Consider the following 24,297-nt stretch of genomic DNA (forward strand, 5'->3'; position numbering starts at 1 on the left):
CTTTAGTCATTTGTTTCCTCTGCGGCCAAACTCAGTGTAGTTTATTGTATTAATAAACAGAAAAATGACAGGGCTTTTAGAGGCGCACTTGTTAAATGTTCTCATTTTTTACACAAGAGCAAGAATAGTTTTAATCCCCAGCATTTTCAGAGTTATAGATGGGAACTTGTAACATGTAAAGGGGGCTATATGAGCTGTTATTAAAGTCTTTCATTTGATTCATTTTCATTATAAAAGTTCATATTGCTAGGGTGTCTGGTTGCCGGTCTACTACTTATTGCATGTCAGTCCCCTTTACTCTGCCCATGACATCTACTACACTGTCAAAATGAAGGCAAACTTTTCAAAGAATAGTCTTAGCCAGCTCCTTTTTGACATGTTTGAACAACGCCTCACTCTTCATATCGGCTCTATCCAATAATAGGCTTAAAAATGTCACACTCCACAGCAAGAAGTGGACTGATACCATTCATTTGATTGTTTTAATAGGAGCTAAGAGCCACTCGAAGGAACATATCTACTACAGGGAAGTGGCAGTGTGTCAGTAACTTGCACGTGCGTATGTGTCAGAGCAAAACTTAAAAAGCTCTGGGCGTCGCTTACAGTAATGAAAAGACAAACCACGCCCTCGGCTCTAACCTCAACAGCTGAACAGATCTGGTTGATCAAGGTTACCGACTGATGTAGAATCGTTGGCGTAGTCCTGTTATGACAGCGTCTTCTCATCTCGTAACAAAGTCGATAAAGGAGTTTCTGCTTTGCTCTTTTGTTCGCCTCTGCTAATCCACAGATAGACGCTGCCTGCGTTTTTTTTTTTTTTTTTTTTTTTTTTTTAAATCTATGCCAGGAAGGTTTGATAAGATTTAGAAAGTGCAAGAGCAAAGAGCTGCACGAGATGCAGGTTCGTTTGATACAGTGTTGTGATTATGTTTGTTTTGCTGCATGTGAAACACTTTTAGCTTTAACTTGGGGCTGCCTTCAAAGATAGTTTTTATTATCTATGATTTTCTTGCTTAATCGATTATAAAATGCCTTTTACAGCTTTCCACAGGGCAGATTGATTGTTCAAGAACCACCAAAATATTCAATTTCCTATGAAAGAAAAGAAACAAAACCTCACATCAGAGAGTCTAGAACTGAGAATTTGTTGTACTTTTTGCTCGAAAAAATCAACATCTTTGCAGACGAATTGATTATTTGACTCTGTGTTTTGGTTTTTACTTCCATTCAAGCTCTGAATTCCTGTCCGCAGTTGAGGGGGATTCGTTAGGAACGATGAAATATTCTGCATGTAACTGTAGACAGTCATCAGCGCACCGTTTTGACACGGACATCAGCAGTTAGTGTCAACTGCTCTTCAACAGCTCATAGTGGGGTCTGTTTTCTGACATGTCCTCCGCTGGGAGATATCACATTAGTGTTTTCTAGCCAAGCTCTAAAAAAACGTATTGTTTAATTTTTTTTTTCCTCCTCCACCATCCGTCCACATAACAGAGGACTTACTAACTGCCTTAAACTGACCCTTGGGTGTTAGTATGATGTCTATAACTGCTGGAGAAGTCACAAACCTCATTTTGATAACCTGACTTATTAGAATTTGAATAGAAAACAGTGCTTTTCTGCCTTTTTTTTTTTTTTTTTTTTAGCTCATTTTCAAGCTCATTTTTGGAACATTTTAAAAGCTTCTGGTAATTTCATAGTGTGTTTAAAGGAAAAATGAAGAACAGATGTATCTCCTTTTCCTGTTGTGTTTTCTTGCTCTTTTGCCTCTTTTACAGCTTTTGATGTTCAACCCATGTTGCAGTAGTGATGAGTCAACAACTGAAAGAAAAAAAAAAAACAGACCTATTTTTCTGCCTGTCTGTGTATTCAGGGCAAACATAGCTGTGCTGTAACTTCAGCTTCGTCATCCTGTTTTCAGCATCCAGAACATAAAACAACAATTACAACCAATTAGGAACTTTCCGACAATTTCTAATAATACATTTTTTATTTTTATCACCCAAAATGCTTCATGTATTTGGAAGGCGAATAATGTAGGCACACAGCAAACAACAAAGACTTTCAGATATGACAATCAGCTAGTTGGTTTTATTTTCAGATGGAGCTTTGCTGTACAGTTAAATATTTTATTTCTGAGCAGTGATTGGTCGACGGTAAACCCAAAATTATAAAAGTTTTAAGAGCCAGTAAATACAATTTGCCTGCCAATCTGATCCATCTGCTTGTGTTATGTGATTTTCTGAAATATTTCTCTGAACTTTTTAAGCATCACGCTTTGTGAATTTAAAGCACAAACAATCAAAACAACCCGAACGAACCTATAATTTTCCTATGCAGCGTTTGAATCAAAAACAGTGTGGTTTCCTGTCTGTCCATTGAGTAATTGATGGAATGTGGAACTAAACTCAGCCTACATGACATCTGAAAACAAACAATCCGCATCAGCAAAAGGAAAGCCCTAATATCCTCCTGTCTGATGGCCGCTCTGTTTGTTTGTATCAATACAAGATAAAGTTTTATTAGTACATGCGAAGTTCAGAATTGTGTATTTGGAATCCAAACAACAAAACCAACTAAAATAATCCATTTCAGATGGAACAGTTGAGTCGAATATGAAACAATGTGCTCTCTGTGCTCTAATTGGTGGAACATGGAGCTTAACTCTGTCTACATAACATCTAAAAACGCAGCGAGACACATCAAAAAGGCCTTTCAAAGATGATCATTTTCCGGGGACAGAGGGGGGGAAAAAATCACTGAAAGACGAGGAAGAAACAAGCGTAATTAGTTTGACCACCATGTCATTTGAAACGGCATTAGCAATAACAAATCAGAAAACAATAAAAGATGAGAACAAAGATAAATTAAAGGGCTTGTGTTTCATGGTAAAAATGATTGAAAATGAATTTGAGTTGAGCGTGCGTGGCTGTCAGCGAGCACGTACAGTGTGTGTGTGTGTGTGTGTGTGTGTGTGTGTGTGTGTGCGCGCACGCAAGCGGGGGAGTTAGTGAGTGGGTATTTGTGTGTAATCATGTACGTCAGGCCGTCATGAATGGTGTGTTTGAGACAGAGCGGAGTGTGGAGTTCCTCGGGCTGGACCAAATTGGAAACAGAAAAACAAACATTCCCTAGGAACCCCCGCTCTTCCACTACACCCCCGCCCCCCTCCACCCCCCACCCCCACCCTCGTCTGCTGGCTAGTGGCGCAGTCCAACCTGTCTGGGACAATGTAACGGTCTATAGTCGGACCGGACCACACACATTCGCGGAGGGGGGTCGGAGCGCAGGAGGCGGCGGCGGCGGCTGTGGTGGGTGGGGAGAGTTGCGGGGTGGGTTGGGGTGGTGGGGGGAATCTCAGCCACAATGACAGTTGGAAAAACAGACAGGAGAAGAAGCCTATGAAAATGACAGAGAGCTCTGTGATGGATTGATGGGAGAGACAGAGTGATGGAGGGGAGAAGAAGGGAGGAAAAGTGAGACACAGAGTTAAACGTTGATGGACGTGAGATGTGGAAATGGGAGTTTTTAACGGGAATGAAAGAATGAGATAAGTCATGGAGGAGAAATAAAGAAAAAAAAAGAGGATAAGGAGAAAAACAGAGAGGCAGGGAAAGACAGTGATCGAGTAAATGAGTAAGCAGCAGATTGACTTAGTCAGAGTTCCACAGGGAAAATATTTAGAGTCACACTCGCTCTTTAAGAAAAAGTAAACTCTTCTCTCTGACTTCTCTTTTCCTGTTGCGAGTACTACTAATGAGTAAGTCGCCCTCCGGTTATTCCTTTTCTGTCTTTCGTTCTTGAAGCAAACAGTCGTACTTTTCTTCCAGCTCTAATAGCTAATGCTATTATGTGGTCAATCATGTAATAACCGGAAGCATATGCGTGTTCAGTGTCATTTCACAGTCAGGGAGAAAACATCCCGCCGACTGTGATCTTTGTGTTTCTGTGTGCGTCAAGAGTCCATTCACATTCATTCAAAGCAGTTAGATATCAGACGTTCTGAAAACGTCTACCTGGAACACACAAACTACTCATTTCCAAAACATGATTGTATCCTCAAAAACATTACTGTTTTAAGATGGGAGGGTCTTTTTTTTTTTTTAAATGACTCATAATTTCAGTAATGACTCATAATGTGCTTTACGTTTTCATGCCAGCAGTCCCTTTTTGTTTTTTCTTTTTAAACATCAGAGATCCTTTTTTTTTATATATAAAGATAATGACACACTCCAGCTCTTCTGCAGTTCTATCTGTAGTCCATGCAGAGTTAGAACTGCATGTGGATGTGGTCAGGACCACACTGCACCAGGTAAACCACTCAACAGGTATACTGGGATGTGAAGGCCCTTCCTTTGGATCCGTTCCAACTCTTTTGCTGTCTTGCTTATTTAGTTTGCATTTAAACCTCAAGGGCAGTGGTGCAACAAAAATCTAAAATTAATAGCTCTGTTATGTCCAAAGAAAGATGGTTTAACATGTGCAGGAGATAAAACGATTGCTTCATGAATCAGGAAACTCCAAATATAGACGGTGCTGTGAATGAATGTGTGAAGACTTTTCTTATCCACCATTGATGCACACAAATGCGCGCACACACACACTGCTCAGACTGACCTAAGGAAACTGGCTTTGTATAAATACAGACTCAGATTTAGATTTGTGGTGAGAGAGAGAGAGAGAAAGAGAGAGAGGGAGAGAGGGAGAGAGGAACAGACAGAGTGGGTGGGGTGATTTTTGTGGTTGGGGCAACAAAAGGGGGAACTGAGAACTGGAGAGTCTGACATTTAACACAAGAATTACCAGATAAAGAAAACACAATTGTCGATGGTCACAGCCACTGGAGACTTGATATGCGACAATGAATTTATTTATTAATCCCTGGAAATTGCTCATTGATGACCGCCTCGCTCTGATTCGCGAAGCGATCAATATTGAAATGGAGTGAATAATAATTGTAGAAACCCAGCGAAAGCGAGAGAGAAATGATATGCTGTTGCCACTGATTGCTACCACAGGCTGTAATTGTTTTCTAATTTGAATGAATTCCTCGTGGTGTTATTAGTGGCTTTTTTGCCACCAGTTTATTGGCAGCACACTGTACTGAACACTTTATTTCAAGTATTTTTAGCTGACTGAGTGTGTTACCACGAGTGTGTTTGTTTTATTAGATAGTTATTAGTCTGCACCGACTTCTTCCACTTCCATGCACATACACAAGCTCGTTGAAAATAAGTATTTGCTGTAAAGTCAGTGTGGCCTTCTCTACAAGCCTTTTAACAAGGCGGCTGGTGCAGAGTTTGAACTGCAGATTTAGGAGAAAAGCACAAAGGAAAAGTGATACTCCTGCTTGATGCTTCCCTTTGTCTCTGGCACATATTTTCTGACATTTGTGTGGAACACAATATCAGTGGCTTGACTTTATCCCAGGGCCTTAAAACAATCTTGACATGTGGAAGACGTTGTCAGCTGTCAACTCTGGTGATAAAACAAAATTGGTATAATTAGAGAGTTTGACCCGCTAAGGGAACTAAATACTTTTGCTTATTGTGCACCTTTTTGATCAGACAGTCAATTTGGATGTCTGAAGTCTGGACAAAATAGTTTCCCGCATACGTAAAATATGCACAAAATGTCTGAACTCTGGCTCAAACAGGTTCCAGTAAATGCTGCAGAATGTTCCTGCTCCTAACGTTATTTGTCCTTCTGCCATTTTGCAGGTTGTTAAAGTGATGGTGGACTCTGACAACCGTGACTGAGGACCTAAACCAGAACCAAAAAAAAAAAAAAAAGGAGAAAAAAAAAGACCGGACAGCAAGGAGGGCAGCCTGCATAATACTTCTTACACGGATCTACAACACACTTGATCAAGCTCAAAGCTGTATTGCCCAGCTGTTACGCATAAGAGGAGCAGCAGCCCCTGGACCAAAAAAGAAGCTGATGGGACGTGGAGTTTAAGACCTTAAGACAAAGGTTTTTCCTCTGATGTTCACGGACCTGTTTGGAGTTACGTGGACCTGATAAAGAAATTGTGGGATATTAGTTTGGTGGGCCTGACAACCTGGTTTCTGCTTCCCATTATATTGTGTGGAGTACAGAGAGCCAGTAGCCGAACTGTTGGCTGCTGCTGGACGGAGCGTTGCAGCACTGGGTCGACTCGAGACGCTTCGACAGAGCTGATGCCAAGGCCAGGAGTCAGCCATGATGTTTTTATAACCTGATGAACAGCAGAGGTAGGACACCTATGTTTTAATCCACTCACTGTTTATTTTATTAATAATCCCCCAGGATTATGGTTAATATCCGTGACACAAAAACTACTTCAAATGAAATACAGTTTTTTATACCTTTACCATAAAGTGCAAAGTAGCATTTAGTTTCTTATCATATGTGTTTTAAAGGGCATGCCTCAGTAACATTTAGTAATTACAGGAAGGATTTAAAATATTTGAATATTGATAATTATATTTTATGAACTGATTATTCTTATTTATTTTTATATATTGCTGAAATCTTAAGTAATTATTGTTTATTCACTGATCTCTGTTCAGTCCAATTTTTGCATTTAGCACAAACATCTTTATTCATCCTGTAGAGTTAGCCTTCATTTTTAAACATTGCTCCCATTTATGTAGTTTAAAAATAAAAATGCATTATGACCTTATTAAGCCACATTGGAAAACATTTTATTCACTGTCTGAGACAATTTGTGTGTGTTTGTTCGTGGTGGGCGTGCGTGTTTTTTTGTTTTTGTTTTTTTTTAGCACAGTGAGTCAGACTTTTTTGTTTAACCTTTAAAAACAAACAAACATAAATCTACATGCACCATTTCTTTTAGATGAAATGATAATATAATAATAATAATAATGAAAAAAGTTTCCCCGGCGTCCCCGCCTCTGAACACACTTCACAAATTAGCACCATTGCCTTTAAGCTACATGAGGTGCAGGAGCGTGAATGACTGCTGATAAAATGGCGTTTGTGCAGAACTACTCCGAGAACGTATCATGACAAACTGCTCTTAGTCATCACTGTTGGAGGAAGTGAGTGTGTGTGTTGTCTCAAAATGCTACCCATATGCTGTGGTCTACAGGTCTAACTGCTTCACTTGTGAGGGCGGAAAAGTGTTTGTATGATTATTATTATTATAGTAATTGCCCACTCCTCAATCATGCCTACTTCGTTGCCCCCGCCGGTTAAGTAAACCTCATTAGTTAGTTACTTACGCTGAGTGAAGTTTAGAGGTAGCAACATGGTCAATTGTTTGACGGGTAAGATCATACGTACCCGGAGCAAAATATTTAAGTAATTGTTCCCAGCCGTGTCTTGTAAACCGAACCTCTCTGACATAACTGTTGATTCTGCTTTGCAAATGCTGACAACTTTTTCTACACTGCAGCGGTAAAAATGTTGATAAATGGCTGTGTGTGTGTGTGTGTGTGTGTTAGTGTGTGTGTGTGTGTGTGTGTGTGTGTGTGTGTAAAAAGTACGCCAGAATCTGCTTGATTGGTGATAGTGACCCTGCAATTACAGGACAGTGACGCACAACAGGAGAGGTGGAACTTTATTTGAACTTTCATTACAAATCAGTTTCATGAAGGCGTCTCAAGTGTTTGGATTGAACAGGCAACACACACACACACACACACACACACGGTTTATTGTACTACAGGAAATGCAAATACATACAGTTGTGAGGTGATTATGTAAGTGTGAACACTTGAGCTGCAGTGGTTTGTGGTGTAGGATGCATTATAATAAAGGGTTTACTTCTATTCTGTTGTTTCTCTTGAAATCATACGTGTGTGTGTGTGTGTGTGTGTGTGTGTTTACAAGCAAGCAAGGTTGTGGGTGTTTGTATGTGTGTGAGAGCGTGACATTTTTACTAAAATAAGCAGTTTGTTCATCATATAGTGATGGAGCATATATTGATGGATCAGGACTGTGCATTTAAGGTGCACACACACACACACACACACACACACACACACACACACACACACACACACACACACACACACACACACACACAAAGTATTTGTTCAGGACTGCATTTTTCCTCAGTCATCAAGTTGGACCAAGTGCAGACACACACACACACACACACACTCACACACTCATACACATACAACTGCTGTGTTATCCTCCTACACCTGTGTCACCGCACACGCTGAAGCTCTCTGTCTGTTTCCTTTCTCTTTCTCGCACACACTCATCCCCCCCACCCCCTTTTTTTGTTTTTTCTTGCTGTCTCGACAGTTTTGACTGTGAACAGTTTCTGCCGAAGTTTTAAATAAAAGAGAGAAAAAGAAGTGAAAAATGTCCACTGTGACGTATGTGTGCGGTGTTGTGTTATCCAAAATATCTGGGATATTGTTTCTGGAAAGAGTTTTACAAATGTCATTTTTCTGCGCTTAGAAACAAAATTCCATTTGCTCTAATTATATTGGGGTGGTGGCAGCAGCAGTCTTAGAGGAGAATTTCCCCAAATCTCCTTAAATAAAACTTAAACTGTCTCAAAAGGCTAAACGCCACTTGGGCTGAGTGGGGAAAATAAGTCATCTTTTTGGGTGAACTGACCCTTTAAGGACAAATTCGGGGAGGCTCCTTGGCTCGCTGCTTGGTGTGTGTTCATGCTGTGCGCTTTTATGGATGTCTGTTATTTCAGCGTGTTTGTATAGATACAGTAGATGATTAGCACAAGCCTGAATATATGTTGCTGGGTGTGTAAGCACCAGGCCCTCCTGAGCATATGAGCGTGGACATATGTGTGTATGCGTGTTTGTATGTGTGTGTGTTTGTGTATGTTTTTCATTATGCGGTATGGTGGCTTTGCTTGGTGATGTTATTCAGCAGGGCGGATTGCTTTGAGCTGCTTGATGCTTTTAGCTGTGGTCTGTCAGTGTGTGTGTGTGTGTGTGTGTGTGTGTGTGTGTGTGTGTGTGTGTGTGTGTGTGTGTGTGTGTGCGCTTGCCCATGCCCAGCTGTGTCTACGTATGTGTATGTGTTTGCATGCCTTCAACTGTGTATACACACATGTGCACGCTTGCGTGTGCATATGTGTGTTGTGGTATAACGTAGTCTTTGATGTGCTAGTACAAGTCAGATTTGGCTGTTTTTGTTTTTTTCAGAGTTTCAGAAAACTGAGGAATGTTGAGTAGAGACAATTCAGTCAGGCCTACGAGCGAGTTCCACTCTCATGCTACACACTAACACACAAACACACACACAATACGAAGACACTCAGAGGTTTATTTCTGTGATGCAGTGCCCCACAAACGAGTTTCGCTCCTCAGAGTCAGCGTATCCCCGTGTGTTTGTTCCTACTCTTCTGTCAGTAGACCTCTTCCTCTCTGTGTCTCTGTGTGTCACCCTGGCTCTTTCTTTGTGCAAGCAAAAGTCGTGCCAGAAGCCGGTTCAAGAAGAAAGTGCGAACGAATGTACGTGAGTTACCTGTTGACCTATGTGTGCAAAATGGGTCATCAGGTTGTTCAGTGTGTGTGTGTGTGTGTGTGTGTGTGTGTGTGATGATTGAGCTCATCTTCTTACCCCACACACATGCCAAGTTTTTGGGTTTCCTTCTGTGTGTGAGTGTGTGTGTGTGTGTTGGGCAGCAGCAAATACCCATTCATCATTCAGCACAGAGGGCATCCAACCTCTGCCCTTTCTTCTACGTGCATGCACGGCAGGATTTCTCCTTGTCCCCCAGATCCCAAACAGCAATGAATTCCAATTAATTCCAATTAAGGGTTATTAATTATGCAGACAAAGATTAATAAAGGAGGCGTCATTAGCTGTCATTGCAATTAATGACTTAATTTGTTGGTTTATTAATGATCGACTTGTTTTAAAGGGCACAGAATCAATCAGAGATCAAAGTGACAGGTGTGTGTGTGTGTGTCTTTCTCTGCATGGGTTTCTGTGCAGAGTCTGTGTCTGGTTACGTCTGGCTAGTAGGAAGCAGACTTTATTTTGTTTTGGTTGCATTGTCTTTAATATATTGACAAAATTTGGGCTGACCACCCAGATTTATTGACAACAGCTTTCGAAGCTGTAATGCTTTCAGGACTCAAGTGGAGAGTCACTGATCTACAAAAACCATTATGTTCATCACTATATGGGGCTCCTCACAGTGTGTCACATTTGTATTTGTCCATACGCCGCCTAATGATCATTCTATGTTTACCCAGGTTGTTAAATTTGCTCCACCCAGTAACGGCTTTACTTTGGCATGTCTATAGTTCCCAGACTCATGCCAAAGTCATGATGAATGACTCTACCTTGGTCCACATATATGCATGCCTCTTCTGAATCTCGGGCCAAGTCCATAGGGGTGCTTGAGTCCCAGAGCTAGCCCCAGTACTGCTAACTGGAGCTCATTCTCATCCAAGAGTGGCCCCAAGTTTGCAGCCCTCAAATCTTGTCAAATCTGGCAGCCGCATATGGGCCAGACCTACTTCATATCGAGAGGGAACAGTTAATGAAGCGCGCCGATGGTCGGCCGACAATCCAAATCAGAAATTAAGCCATCCCGGTTGCAGAAACTTAAAAACAAACAAACAAAAACAAATCGTTATTATTGAGTTTTCACTTAAAAAACCTCTGAAATTCACTCTCTGCTCCCATCCACCTGTTAGTGTGCTTTGTCTGTAGGGACTACTTTAAACAGCCACAGCTGACTGGCATTTGTTGGCTGCTTTGTGTGTTAATTTTCCACCACTGGTTTCAAGGCTGCTTTTCTGGAGGGAAAAAAATCCATTAATCAGATTATGAATGGTAACTAGGCAAAGCAGGGGCAGTGCACCTAACCTAGTTTTCATAGCTTCTAACAATTTATCTTCCTCTCTGTCTGTTTCTGTGTTTGTAGCAGACTTGGGGTTGAAATCCATTAATCAGATTAGGTTTAGCAACTGACCACATAGCTAGAGGGAGACCAGACCCCAACTAGTGGTTCAGTATTTCACTGTTATTATACCACAGGATTACACTCCAAGCCTGTTCTTTGAGTGTGTGTGTGTCTGAGACAGGCGTCTGTTATATGTAAGTCTATGGACCTGTCTGAGTCAAATGTGAGCAAGTTCTGTGCATGTGTGTGTGTGCGGGTCGATGCATATATGAGACTTGAACACAGTTTCCAAGTAGTGTTATTGGTTGTGCTGCTGTTGCAAAGACCGTATCGCTTTCTGTTTCCTCGAAGTCTAGCTACGTGAAGAAATGATCACATCCATTCTGGAAATAAGAGAGAAGAAAGAAGCATGCTCACCTACGAGGTAAACTAGAATTGTCGCAAATGCTCTTGTAATGATGTACTTTGCACAGTAACAACATAGTTTGAGTTACATTATTGCTTCGTACAAACCTGTAACTACAGCAGGGTTTTCACATTGGCGTCATGGTGGGAGTAATGTTGACATTAGACGTCAACATGACAGCAAAAAACGTGATTTGGCCCCTTCGTTTAGTCAGTGCAATCAACATTTACTTCACAATGATAAGTTAAAACAAAAAAAAAAACATTGTGTAGGATTTAGTGACACCTAGAGGTATAGTTGCAGATTGCCACTTGTATTATTTTGTTATGGTAGAGGAAGAATAATGTTGACATTAGAGGAAAACATGACGATAAGTTTGTTTGTTCATTTAGTCTAGAAATAAAAAAGCCTATTTCCACTTTCAAAGACCAGTGTGGAGGATTTTGTGACACCTAAAGGTGTAGTTGGGAATAACAATTCCCTTATTTCACCCTCTCCATTCTAGCGTGTATGAGAAACTACTGTGGCCTTGAAATTCATGAAAAACATAGAAGACCCCATCTAGAGCCAGTGTATAATTTGTCCAGTAAGGGCTACTGTAGAAACATGGCAGTTACAAATGGCAGACTCCATGAAGGAGACCCACGGTAACATAAAAACATAACAAAACACAAGTCTTCACTAGACCCTTAAGTAATGCTGATGGGGGAAAAACTGGTTAGGTGTGTTTATTAGCGCACACACACACACACACACACACACACACACACACACACACACACACACACACACACACACACACACACACACACACACACTTTGTTGGTGGTTTCTTGGGTGTTGTAAATGATGGAGTTTTTGTTCAATGTTAACACACATATGCCACTTAGTGCTCATCAAAAACATCCCCCCGTTGTCTATATACAATATATCTGTCTCTGTGCATGTTTGTGCGTGCTTCCTGAGCTTTTAGACTTGTGTATGTGTCACTGCATGCTCCCACAATAACCCGTGCTACGCCCATTCATCTCCAAATTTACTCTTTAATGATGTTTGCCTGTGTGCGTCAGGCTACCTGTTTGTGTTTATGCGCATGCAACTTGCGTGCGTGCCTTCGTCTTGATGTGCACAGATGTGGGTGTGTGTGTGTCTTTTTTTTTTTTTTCTTGGTTCAGTTTGGCTACAACAGTGAACAAGTGTTAACAAGCTCTGTGCAGACTGTATTTATTTAATCCATATGCTGGTGAACTATACAGCTGTGTGCTGCTGCTGGTATGTCTGGAAGGAAAAATCACTCTGCAGTCGCAGCCTTGTCTGAGGTACAGAAATTATTGCCAAGTCAGCTCAAATGTGGCTGCTTATATTGACAAAAACTGGACTTTTTTTATGCTTTAAGGAGCACTTTGCTGATACACGACATTTTTTTACCATGTATTAGTCATATGGGTGACATGCCTTTACCACTTGTGGAGGTTCTCTATATCACTCTGGCAACTTTTACTATCCACCTATATCCTGACATGACAGTCTGGACGAGATCAGTCAATTTCTAGTTACGCGTGCACGGTGGTTTTTATGGATTGCTTCACAGTTTATAACATGTTGTCAGAATCTATGCAGATTTGTGTGAGCCAGAGTCCACTGCTGAAGAAATGCAACAAAGGCAGAGAGTGAAAGCGAGAGAGAGGGAGAGAGGGAGAGGGAGAGGCTCAGGCTGCTGCTGATAGTGCCGCTGCCAGTTCGGCAGGACCAGCTTCTCTACCCGAGACGATAAAGACGGAGCTGCTGGGAGCTGACGGGCTAGTGGCTAGCGGTGGTGCTGCATCTTAGCAGCCAGCGCAACCACCCTAAAGCAGCCAGGCTGCCTGGCAGCAACAAAACAACTTGCCAGAACAATAAAAAACAGAGTAGCTGGGGGCTGACAGATAGTTCCAACTGGTAGTTCTTTCTGGTCCAGGTTGCCCATCAAAGCCAAATACAAGCGAATCAGTCACCATGCTGCTGTGAGTTTCACAGTAGGCTGCTGTGTTTGTTTGACTGTGTTGCCAACGCGAGTGCAGGGGGGAGAGCTGGTCTCTGGATCAATGTGGGCACAAAATTGTCATCAAATATAAACAGGAAGGAAGGAGCAAGGCCAACAAGAACAAGACAGATGTTGACTTGGGGTATTTGTGTAAACATGCTGTACAGTATGCTGTGTTTTTATGGCCAGTAATGCATTCTTTGTTAATGTCATGATTGCCAACGCTGGATGTTCCTTCTCAATGCTGGAATGGTTTCAGCCCTTGGGGGCAGACTTGGGTGGTGAAAAATGTGGAGTTATGCACTTTGTTTAAATATTAAAGCTCCTGCACTGTCGTAGCTGATCCGGTCTGTCTTGCCAGTCATTACCTGGAACAACAATAGCAGCTAATGGTATTAGCTTGTGGTACATATTACATTAGAGCATCTGACAGTAGTACTGGGAGCCCTACCTTTTGTACACACTGCTGTATCTAGTGTATTGTTAAAACGTATGTCAGAGCCAGTTACGTCCCGCTCGTACTGGAAAAAAAAGTTTTGCCCTGTGTGAGATGACTCAGTGCTGCTCCCTCTCTCTGCATCGTGTCTTACAGAAGTCACTTATTTAGTCTCAACCAATCAGTGTTGAGAAAGTCGACCTGGAAAATCGGACGTTCTTCACTCCAGCTGCTTTGAGTCCCTCGGATACGTTTGACTGCAATAACAAACACTGTTGAATTCGACTCCTGAATTCTTTCAGAGCCAATTGTCAGTAATGGAACATGAAGCATTCCATATTGTGAAGAATATTGGAGGACCTGCTGTGTCTTTGACTGCAAGAGGGAAAAGAGGACAATGAGAGATTGGCAGAGGGATTGATTTAAATACCTTCACTGAAAATAAAGCTGTGACTAAAAGCTCATTTTTAAAAACATTATTACTGTTAATGATTCCAACACTTTGGCATATTGATAGAAATGCGACTGCGCTGAATTGATTTGAGAGCAAAAGACAGGGAGAGAGATACAAGACTGTATCAGCATCAGATTAATGTTGTAATGATGTCGAGGCAGACTTAATAAGGAGGCGTCTGTGTGTTGTTTAGTTAAGATCTGCTTCAGTTTGGCTCGTGATTCAGCCTCAGAACAGCTGCCGGTTCACTCGTCATGTAGTGACAATTGACTTTTTAATGTACTGTATATGTTTATGTTCCTTATCTCAAAATTTGGATGCCTGTCATTTGGCACAAGTTTTCCAGCCAGCTGTTAACTAGATAAAAATGTATATACCTCATGATGCTTTTTCAGTCCTCAGCTATGAAGTAAGTAAAGTATAAGTTATGTCTGTTATGTTTTGGCAGCGCAGCATTGTTAGTGCACCAGACAGGTGATAGACATGCTCTCCTACTTAGTTTTCATTGTTGTTTTTGACAGCACTATCGTCTGGTGCCAAATAAGTCAAATACTAGCCATTAGTGTAACTGGGCAAGCTCCGTTCTGTGGTCCTGAAGAGTTCCAGCTTTTCACAGACATCTGCCACAGCTGCTTAACAGAGTAGATTTATAACCTTCTCTGTTGGAATATTAAGTTGAATACCTACTTTTAGACTGGGGAAAATAACTAACCTCTCTAATGGATAAGTGCCCTAGAATGCTTAATGCTGAGCCTCTGCGTGTGTGTGTGGTAGGTAATCTCCATGGCAGGTTCCTTGCCATTAATGCACTACTGAACAAGGCAGCAATTCATTCAGCAGGTTTAACTGTCCTGTGTGTGTGTGTGTGTGTGTGTGTGTGTGTGTGTGTGTGTGTGAGAGAGAGAGAGAGAGAGAGAGAGAGAGAGAGAGAATCTGTATGTTGTGTGTGTGTGTGTGTGTGTGTGTGTGTGTGTAGCTGTGTGGCAGATTTCTAAGTGCAGAGTGTGTGTTGTTTTTAGAGAATTGTTTCCGTGCGCCTGTCTGCACCATATGGCCGAATGTGGAAAAAGGCCCCTTTAGGGGTCTGTGTGTATGGGAATACGTGTGTGTGTGTGTGTGTGTGAGAGAGAGAGATAGTGTATTTGTGTGTATGAATGTGTACAGCGGTCTGGTCTGCCCATGGTGAAGCTGTAAAAACAAAAACGTCTTGAGAAAAGGAAAAAAAAGAGACTACACAGAGGCAGTGATGTGAAAATACGACACTTCTCTTTCTCTCACACACACACTCTCACATACACAGTCACTGTCCTGAAGTTATTTCTTTTCAGTGATCTCCTGTAGTTAGTTCCTTTCCTCCTTAATAGTGTTTTCTTTTGCTCATCACGTTTTTTTCCTTGAGTTGCATTAGATCTAATTATTGAGTCTAATGTGTTGTTGTACTCCAATGATCACTTTCTATTCTTACTTCAATAATTACTTTTTTTTTTTTTTGCACCACTGTCATGTCATTTAAATCAGCTTTTTTTTTTGTTCCCAAATTGGTGAAAATAATCACTTTAATTTTTCCCCCAGTAATCACTTTCTTCTCTCTTCTTGTTTTTCATTTGTCTGTTTTGTTTTTCGCTTGTCGTTTATTTTGTCTAATTGGCGTAAACCTCAGGGCTGTGGTAATGACTTCTGAGGTTAACGAGCTTCTGCTAACAATCACAGCGCAAGCACACGTGCGCGTGCACACACACACACACACACACACACACACACACACACACACACACACACACACACACACACACACAAGCACACGTTTGTGCAAGTGTCCGCAAGTTCACATGCGTGCTCTCAAGTAAGCATGCATATACAGTATACTTAGAAAACAAACACGCTCAACTGCAAGGATGACACACACTCTGAGAGACACACATGCACACACTCACAGAGCTCATAAAATCTGCAAGAATTGACATTATCCCAAGAAACCTGTCACATTTGATTCATGAAGCCTGCTTACAGCTTCACTCTGAGTGCTGGAGCTCGAGTTAACAGCACGCTTTGCGGGAGAAACTGCCAATTAGACGAAGGTGTGAGATTTTAATAAATAATGTGGGTAACGTCGAGAAATGAACATCTACACCGTCATTCTAAAACACCCTCAGCAACAAAATCCAGTTCAAAAAGATAAATTCAGCTGTCTAAAAGAAAGTCAGTATCTGAATTTTTTTTTTTTTTTTTTATGTTTGAGTGTAAAGAGCTTTTACCAACTTTTTAAAGCGGAATTCCTCCTGAAACTGGCTCACTAACTCACTCACAAACTTAGAACAAAACCCCCAAAAAACCCTGATCTACATTTTGCAGCTGCATGAAAAGTAAAACCGGTTAAGACTAGAAGATGTGAGGTGTCAGCACACTGCTGTCGAAGAGCTTGTCAGATAGTCGAACGGTGTCTGAATCTTCTTTTTTTCACAGGAACAGCAGCTGAGGCACATGGGTATTGTAGTATTTAGAGCCATCCATCACACCAAATCGATTAGGGGAAGAAAAAAAATAATTCTCAGAGACGGAGCCTTCTGTGTTTTTATGTTCAGGAACAATGATGGTATCATTAAAAGACATGTTTAAAACAGGGATTAGAGATTAGGGGAAAACACTAACACACACACTTGATGTTTCCAGTTGCAAATACGTGCCTTATTCAGAGGGGACAACCTTCCCTGTATTCTAAGGGACATGAATGTGATTGTATGACCAGAAAACATCAGCAGAGCTTCAGTACTTTATTTCAAAAATCACCCGCTGGCCTCTGTGAGCGTTGTATATCATTAAAAAAGTTGCCTGTTAGCATGAAGTCCTGAAATGACCGAGCTACATTGGCGTCCAATACATCCAACTGCTCAGACTTTTCAAACTTGATGCATTCCCTTACATTCAGCAACAGATTAAGACATTGGATGCGTAGCTTTGAGATGCTAAAATCCACTAAGCCTTATTGACGACTGGAGTCTGGCTTGAGTCTTCACTGCAGACTTGTGTTAGTTCTCCTGGTGTGAACTCTGCTTTAATCTCTTCTTCTTCTTCTTCTGTCTCTCTCTCTGTCTGTCTCTCTCCCTGTCTCTCTCTCTCTCTCTCTTGCTCTCTCTGGTATCTTGATATGGTCTGTGTTCTGCTGTGACTTCTAAACATTTACATTTCTGCTTTCAAGTGCTGTTTATATATGGCTCTTATCTGCTATCTAACACACACACGCACATTAAGACAGGGACAGACGGTGAATCAAACCTTTAGTCGTCCTGACAGGCGACTCTTTTGCTATGTCCATAATAGGACAGGAGGAGAGAGAAAGAGGAAGGCAGTGAGAGAAAAGAGTGCCACATAGACAGAAGGAGGGGGAGGCAGATAATTTGCCACCAGAGTGTTTTGTGGTGAGGTGAGGCGTGGAACTTTGGTGACTTTAGCTTGCAGGCTTTTTGTGATACTCCATTGATCCCCTGTAGTGAGATTTCTCTTTTCATCTCCCCCCCTTAAATTGCAGCCTCCGTTACAGAACAGCACCCCTGGGACCGGTGGGGATTCGTGTGTCTTGCTCAAGGACACTTTGGCAGGGTGGATTCTTCCAGTCACAGGGGAGATAACTTGGCCTTGCGGTTGAAGGATACTTTAGTCTTTAGTCACTCTGCCACGCTGCCCTGCTACTCTTGCGTGCTTGAACGCTGCCCCATCTTGATAAACTCTTGACAAATTTCCAATGTGCAAAAAACACCTCTGGGACCAGTCACTCCACCCTCTTCTTCACTCTGTAGGACAGGACAGAAAAAGGTCCAGGGGTTGTACAGTCCACGTACAGAGGTAGTTATATCAGTGATTCTTTGAAAATAATTCTTAATTAAATAAGGAATAATTTAAGTCATTGTTAGCAAAATTAACAAAATAATTTTCTGCACATCTCTGTTAACTAGATAGATTTATTTTTTTAGACAGCGGTTGAGAGAAAACACGACATTTGAAGATGTCACCTTGGACTTTTCTGACATTTCATAAAACAAACAATTAATTGATTTAATGTGTAAACACATGGTGGATTAATTCACAATGGGAATGTCATTCGTTTGGCTATATTTATGAAAGTATTGGACACATTTTGACCGAATGATGGTGTGAGATGTAAAGTGATGTATGGCAGTCCATCCAACAGTGGTTGAGACATTTCGATCAAAACCACAAATGTCAACCTCGTGGTGATGCTAGAAAATAAAAAGTCAGAGGTTCACCAACCTCATCAGGATTCATCCTCTTGGGACCATGAACAAAATGTCATGTCCAATCCAATTTCAGCCGTCGTTGAGATATTTCAGTCATATTACAGACAGACTGACCACAGACCACCTAGAGTAACGTTTCCATCCCTGGTGTCAGTAAAAATAAAGATGTCTTTCCGCTTCTTCTCTTCTGTTAATCACCTCACAACGGCCACATAAAGGACCAGAACTTCACCAGGTTCAGGGGTCTGCTTCCAACATGACTTGGAGTAGGTCACCGACTGGTCTACCAGCACCACAAGCGCTCCTAACAGCTGATTCTGACCTCTGACCTGTCTTTTATTCCACGGCAAGAGAGAAGACAGTTCTGTTACAGAGATCAGACAGGACTACTTTTCATTCGATCACCTCGTGACACATTGTCAGATAGCTGGAAATCGCCTATGTATTTGTTGTTAACTCAGTTTGACAGCGCAAATCCGTTTTTCTTTTATTGAGGGTAGTTGAATTCATTGCTTCAGGGAGATGTGCCACGAATGGCAGGGTGATAGCGCGAGGTTGGCCCACGGAGAAGGAGAGGGATTGATAGAAAGTCTTGTTACAGTGAAATTATGGCAAGAGAGTGCAGAGGGGTAATGCATTGAGAGAGAGAGAGGGAGAGAGAGGGAGAGAGGAAATGACACATAGGTGGAAAGAATCTCATCCTTGCTCCTGTCTCACACTGGCTTTCTCTTTCTCCGCCTCTGACACATTCGCACACACACACATTCACACGTATACACACAAACCATAATTGAACAGTAATTGAACACTTCTTATCTACTTATCTGTCCAAAGAGGTTCAAAGTAAAAATTCACAGATTGTGTGTCGGTGTGTGTGTGTGTGTGTGTGTGTGTGTGTGTGTGTGTGCTATGTGTGTGTGTCTGTGTGTGCGCGCCGTCTGATTCTTATCACACTGTTGACTCAGAGCTGCTTTTAAGGCAATGAATTCACATCTTGTCCTCTCTCTGTCTCCCTGCGTCTTCCCTTTCGGGCCGTCTTCCTAAATCTCTCCCACATTCTACTTGTGTGTCAATGTCTCTCTCTCTCTGTCTGTCTTTCTGTCTTTCTCTAAAGTTGAAGAACATTTATTGTCAATTTCCATAGCCAAACACAAGGACGCCAAAATCTGACGGATAGATGTTCAATTTCCTGTGTAACATGAAATGAAATAGTGTGAAATATAAATCACAGACTGGACTAAGTGTCTGTTTATCTGCGACTTCACTCGTATTAACCTCAATTAATTTAACTGTATCTCTTTATTCTTTCCATGTAACTCTCTCTCTCTCTCTCTCTCTCTCTCTCTCTCCCTCTCTTTCTTTCTTTCTTTCTTTCTTTCTTTCTTTCTTTCTTTCTTTCTTTCTTTCTTTCTTTGTATTTATCTTTCCCACAGTCGGATGTTCTTTCTTTTCTTTGTAGAGATTAGACCTGTGTCAATTTGTATCCAGAAACATGCAGAGTTGCAGGTTTTTCAGGTTGAATAATAACCGATAACAACAAGGAGAGGAGGAGTTAATATTCTTCCTCGAGTATGTCGAGCTTTGGACAGATTTGGTGGAAATTTCGGGTATCCCCCCCCCCCCCCTCCAACAGGGTCAGTTCATTAGACTGAGATGAGTGTCTGATGTCTGAAATCTTATAGTCAGCTGCCAAATAACTATGATAGTTTCTGAGTAAATCAATCCCAGATGATAAACAATTCCGAATTGTTCGGCGTTTGCAGAGAGTCTGGCATGCCTTCCACTTTTTGAATTGTTGCCAGAGTTGTGGTTTGTTATGTTAGACTCATGCATAACTGAAGCGTAATGGTGCAAGTGCAAATATTAAGCACAGGCAACAGGTAGTGATTGAAGGCATGGGGGTATAGCCAACAGGCAAATAGATTGGGACAGTCAGTTGTACCTTTGGCTAATTTCCCTACTGATGCCCATGTATATTTGACATTTTACAATACACAATCTGTGTTTGGCCTCAGGGTTACGGAACGTTTTCGAACATGCAGAAGACACTTACAGCTGTCAATAGCTGTAAAAACTGAACATGGAAAAAAGGAAGAAACTCTGAGCAGCACACAGACCAGTTTTTTTTTTTTACTGTCATTCATCAGCGGCACAGATCAGAGAGAGATTAGAGATGAATAAAAAGAGATGAAAAGAAGGGAAAGACAGAGGGAGGGGCCGGGTATAAAATAAGAGATGAAAGGATTTAGGGTGTAGTAACAGCTAGATAGGTTTAAGTACTAAACTCCATGTGTTTGTGCGCGTCCATTCTTGCATGTTAGATGGGTGTGAGAACTAAAGATTACATACCTTTGCTCTTATTACTGATCCACACCTGAATCTCTTGTAAATCTTTGACCTACTTAAGGAGTCCTGATCTAGTTGAGGTGCTTATCCTCAGCGCGCACTAAAAAAAAAAAAAAAAAAAAAGGCTGATAAGTTCTGACAGAACAGGTGAGATAGGGTGTGTTAAGCTCTGTCCTTTTCACATGTGAGCACATCGTTATTTCGAGGACTGGCAGGCTGATAGCTAACGCGCGTTGGAGATAACGCCGTCAGAAAAATAGGCCTCCTTTGGGTGAGATCAAGATTTCTGTCTTCGGAAATCAAGCGCGAAGATTTTCAGACTTATCTTTGGGCTTTTGAAGCTGACAGACGTTGTATGTCACTATCTTTTATATTCATAATCCTAATTAATCTCTGACATCTGGCAGGCACAGTAAATGTACAGGAATATTTAAAAAACGCACACAAAAGGCTGAAGGAAAAGCACAATGGCAACCCTACGGCAGAAAGTGTCACGCTACCATTGAGTCTCTTCGGGTTCAGTACAGCGGGATGTTTCAGCTACATGTGTGGACTCCGTGTGGAGTCCACACATGTGTGGAGCAAGGTCCGACATCTATCTGTACGCTGTAGTGCTAGAAATCCAACAGGATAAATTGTGCATGTTGCTTTTATTAGACAAGTCAGGTGCAATGCTGCGTCAGCCCTCAGGTCAGATATGATAAAAAAATAAATAAAAAATCTGATGTCAAAGTAAATTTCCACAGCAGGTGCTTACATGGCTTCTATTTATACACCACGGCTTGCTCTTTTTTTCCAGTTATTATCCAAAATGCATTGCATGTGCTCCAAAATACACGATTAAAGGTTGATGACATTTGATATTTCAGTCAGAAATCGCGTGTCAAGACAACACCGCCCCCCCTGTCCTCCATGAAATCATCAAGCGCACCCTGAGTCAGATGATCACAGGTGATCGATTTCAGTTCATCGTGTTAAGAATGGACATCAGATTAGGTCAATGCACGTTACGGCTGCCTTTGTGGTAAAGTACAGGTTGCTGTATCCTGGTGAGATTATAGTTAAATTACAGTAGGAGTCAGCTTTCAAACCATCATATGTATATCTAATCAACAAGCCATGTGTATGTTGTGTTCCGCCGTGAGAAAATGTGGATCAGGGGAATCCTGGTGGCCCAATGGTCAAAGATAGCAAAATGTTTGTGATTGCGAAATGCAGTTGTTTCACTCTGTCAGTTTGTTGCCCCTTGTTAATATTAAAAGTGTAAATCAGCATCTGTTTGTTATTTAGTGACATTTATTGGGGTAATTTCCTACTGATTCAGCTCTGTATCGTTGTGAGAAGTTGATGGATTTGGCAAGCTCATGAGGAAATATGGACTGTGATAGGGTGATGTGCGAACATAGAGGAGTCACTTTGGGTGTGACACTTGCAATGTCTTTATTGAACTTTGCACACTCCTGTATATTTGTGTTTATGTGCATGTGCAGCATCTTCATAAACTTTGAAAATTAAATGTATTCCTGTCAACCCTTTTACGGTAACCCTTAACTAAACTCTTCAACTGTGCATGTGTGTTAAGGATGTTTTATCTCAAACGTTCGATGTCGCAACGACCTGCAACTTCCCCTAGCACAGGAAAGCTTACTGTCTGTCTGTGTGTGTGTGTGTGTCTGTGTGTGTGTGTGTGTGTGTGTGTGTGTCTGTGTGTGATGAGTAAAGATGAAAACGAGTGAGAGAAGCATGGATGGATGTGAGTTCACAAGAACTCATGGACGTTTTTTTTTTCTTCCTTCCTCTGCCGCTGCACCACCGCGTGACAAAACGGCAGCTTTAATTAAGAGAAGAACTTTTGTCACATTTAAGAGGAGAGGAAGCTCTCTCTCTCTCTCTCTGTCTCTAGTTCTCCTCCCTGTGAAAATGTGACACCTGCTCCTGCAGAATGAATGATAGCCTGAAGTTAAAAGAAAAACTTGACACTTCATCAAGTTTTTGTGAGGCGCCTTCAGACTTCAGCCTGACATTTGAACCCTGCTCCTATGGTCTTCTATAACTGCTACAGATTGAAAACTAAAAGCTTCAGGTGTTTCTTTTTTTAGACAATAACAGCTAGGCCTGTGTTGAAAAAATCGATTTTCCAATTCTGAATCGATTTGCATATTCATTCCTTAAGATCATTTCATAAATCTAAAAATCGATTTAATTAAATACAATTTTTAATACATTTTCCCCCGGTGAACTTTAACCCCACTAGTCGCGTCATTGAATTGAAACAGGCGTGCACCGGGTTTAAACTACACTACGGCGTCTCACACATGTGAGGTGCATTCAACGGCCGTCGGAATGACTATGATGCGTTCATGAACCTGGGAAAAATGGAAATTCACCGGAAATATAATAAAACTACAGACAAAACACTCAAGGAAAACTACAACTACCAGCCACTTCTGTACGTTCTCTTAAAATAACTGAGGCGATTGCGGGTTACGTTTGCAAAGATATGCGCCCGTATTCCGTTTTTGAAAACGAGGGCTTCAGGCGACCAAAAAAATGGTTTTAATAACGCTAACCCAAATCGGGATCGGATCGGATTGGATTGGATTATGATAATCGATTCTCAGTCTTGAGAATCGGAATCAAATCGATTCTTGGAATTTGAATCGATACCCAGCCCTAATAACAGCTATAAAAAAAGAATACATGCTGATTTGCAGAAAACTCCTCAGCGTCTTCCGTTTGGTGGTCGCTGATGGATGATTATAACTCCGTTGCTCAGATAATCTCTTTAGCTATAAGTGTAAAGCCTTGTTGTTACGGTGAAATAGTTCCAACTTTGTTACTGCTGTAATTTCTCTGGTTAATTTTCGTCTCAGACAGTCTGTTTTGTTGAGGAGAATCTTGATTGTTTTAATGCAGAATGGGGTTCTCTAGTAATTCTCTTAGAGCTAGTTGTCTACCTCCGTTGTCCCTCGGGGCAGGACAAAAGTCTCATAACCATCCGCTCTGTCTGTCTGTCTATATCTGTGTGCGTGCGTGTATCTGTCAGTTGTTATGCAGGATAGAGGAAATGAAAGCTCAGACTGAGCCCCAAGGCTTTTTCTAAACTGTCTCAGTGTCCTTCACATGCATGTGTTTGTGTGTTTGTGTGTTTGCTCTGTGTGTGTGTGTGTGGGGGGACCTGAGCACATCTGTACCCACGAATAAGTGTTCACACTCGAGTTCTGTCTCTTTTTTTCCCGTTAAAAGTCACCTACATGAACGCATACATGTGCTTTAAACATAGAGTGTAATGCAGGGAATTAATCTCAGCTTTTATTGTGAAATATTGGGCTGTGCTGCTACCTCCTTCCTCTTTTTTTTTGTTCTTTGTGTCTGCGTGCGTGTGTTCTTTTATTGTCTATTTGTGTGTCTTGTGTATTCGGATGTGTGTATTGTGTGTCGTTGGATTAAACTCTTTTCCTACTGACAATAGCCTCCATTGTGGACACAGCGTCCGATGTATTACATCATGCAGGTGCTTGTGGTTATTACTT

General features: G+C 41.4%; 1 protein-coding gene across 5 annotated transcripts in view; it reads left to right on the plus strand.

Annotated features, from left to right (window-relative positions):
• Positions 1 to 24,297, plus strand: part of trps1 (trichorhinophalangeal syndrome I) — a 116,749-nt gene that overhangs the window by 14,704 nt on the left and 77,748 nt on the right. For all 5 annotated transcript variants that reach the window (XM_019254815.2, XM_019254814.2, XM_019254816.2 and 2 more), the window contains exon 2: positions 5,721 to 6,233. In XM_019254815.2, coding sequence (XP_019110360.1) covers positions 6,221 to 6,233 — 13 coding nt within the window. In that variant the 5' untranslated portion in view covers positions 5,721 to 6,220. The remainder of the gene's footprint in view (positions 1 to 5,720; positions 6,234 to 24,297) is intronic.

The sequence above is a fragment of the Larimichthys crocea genome, chromosome XIII (genome assembly GCF_000972845.2).
Source record: "Larimichthys crocea isolate SSNF chromosome XIII, L_crocea_2.0, whole genome shotgun sequence".
NCBI classification, from domain to species: domain Eukaryota; kingdom Metazoa; phylum Chordata; class Actinopteri; family Sciaenidae; genus Larimichthys; species Larimichthys crocea.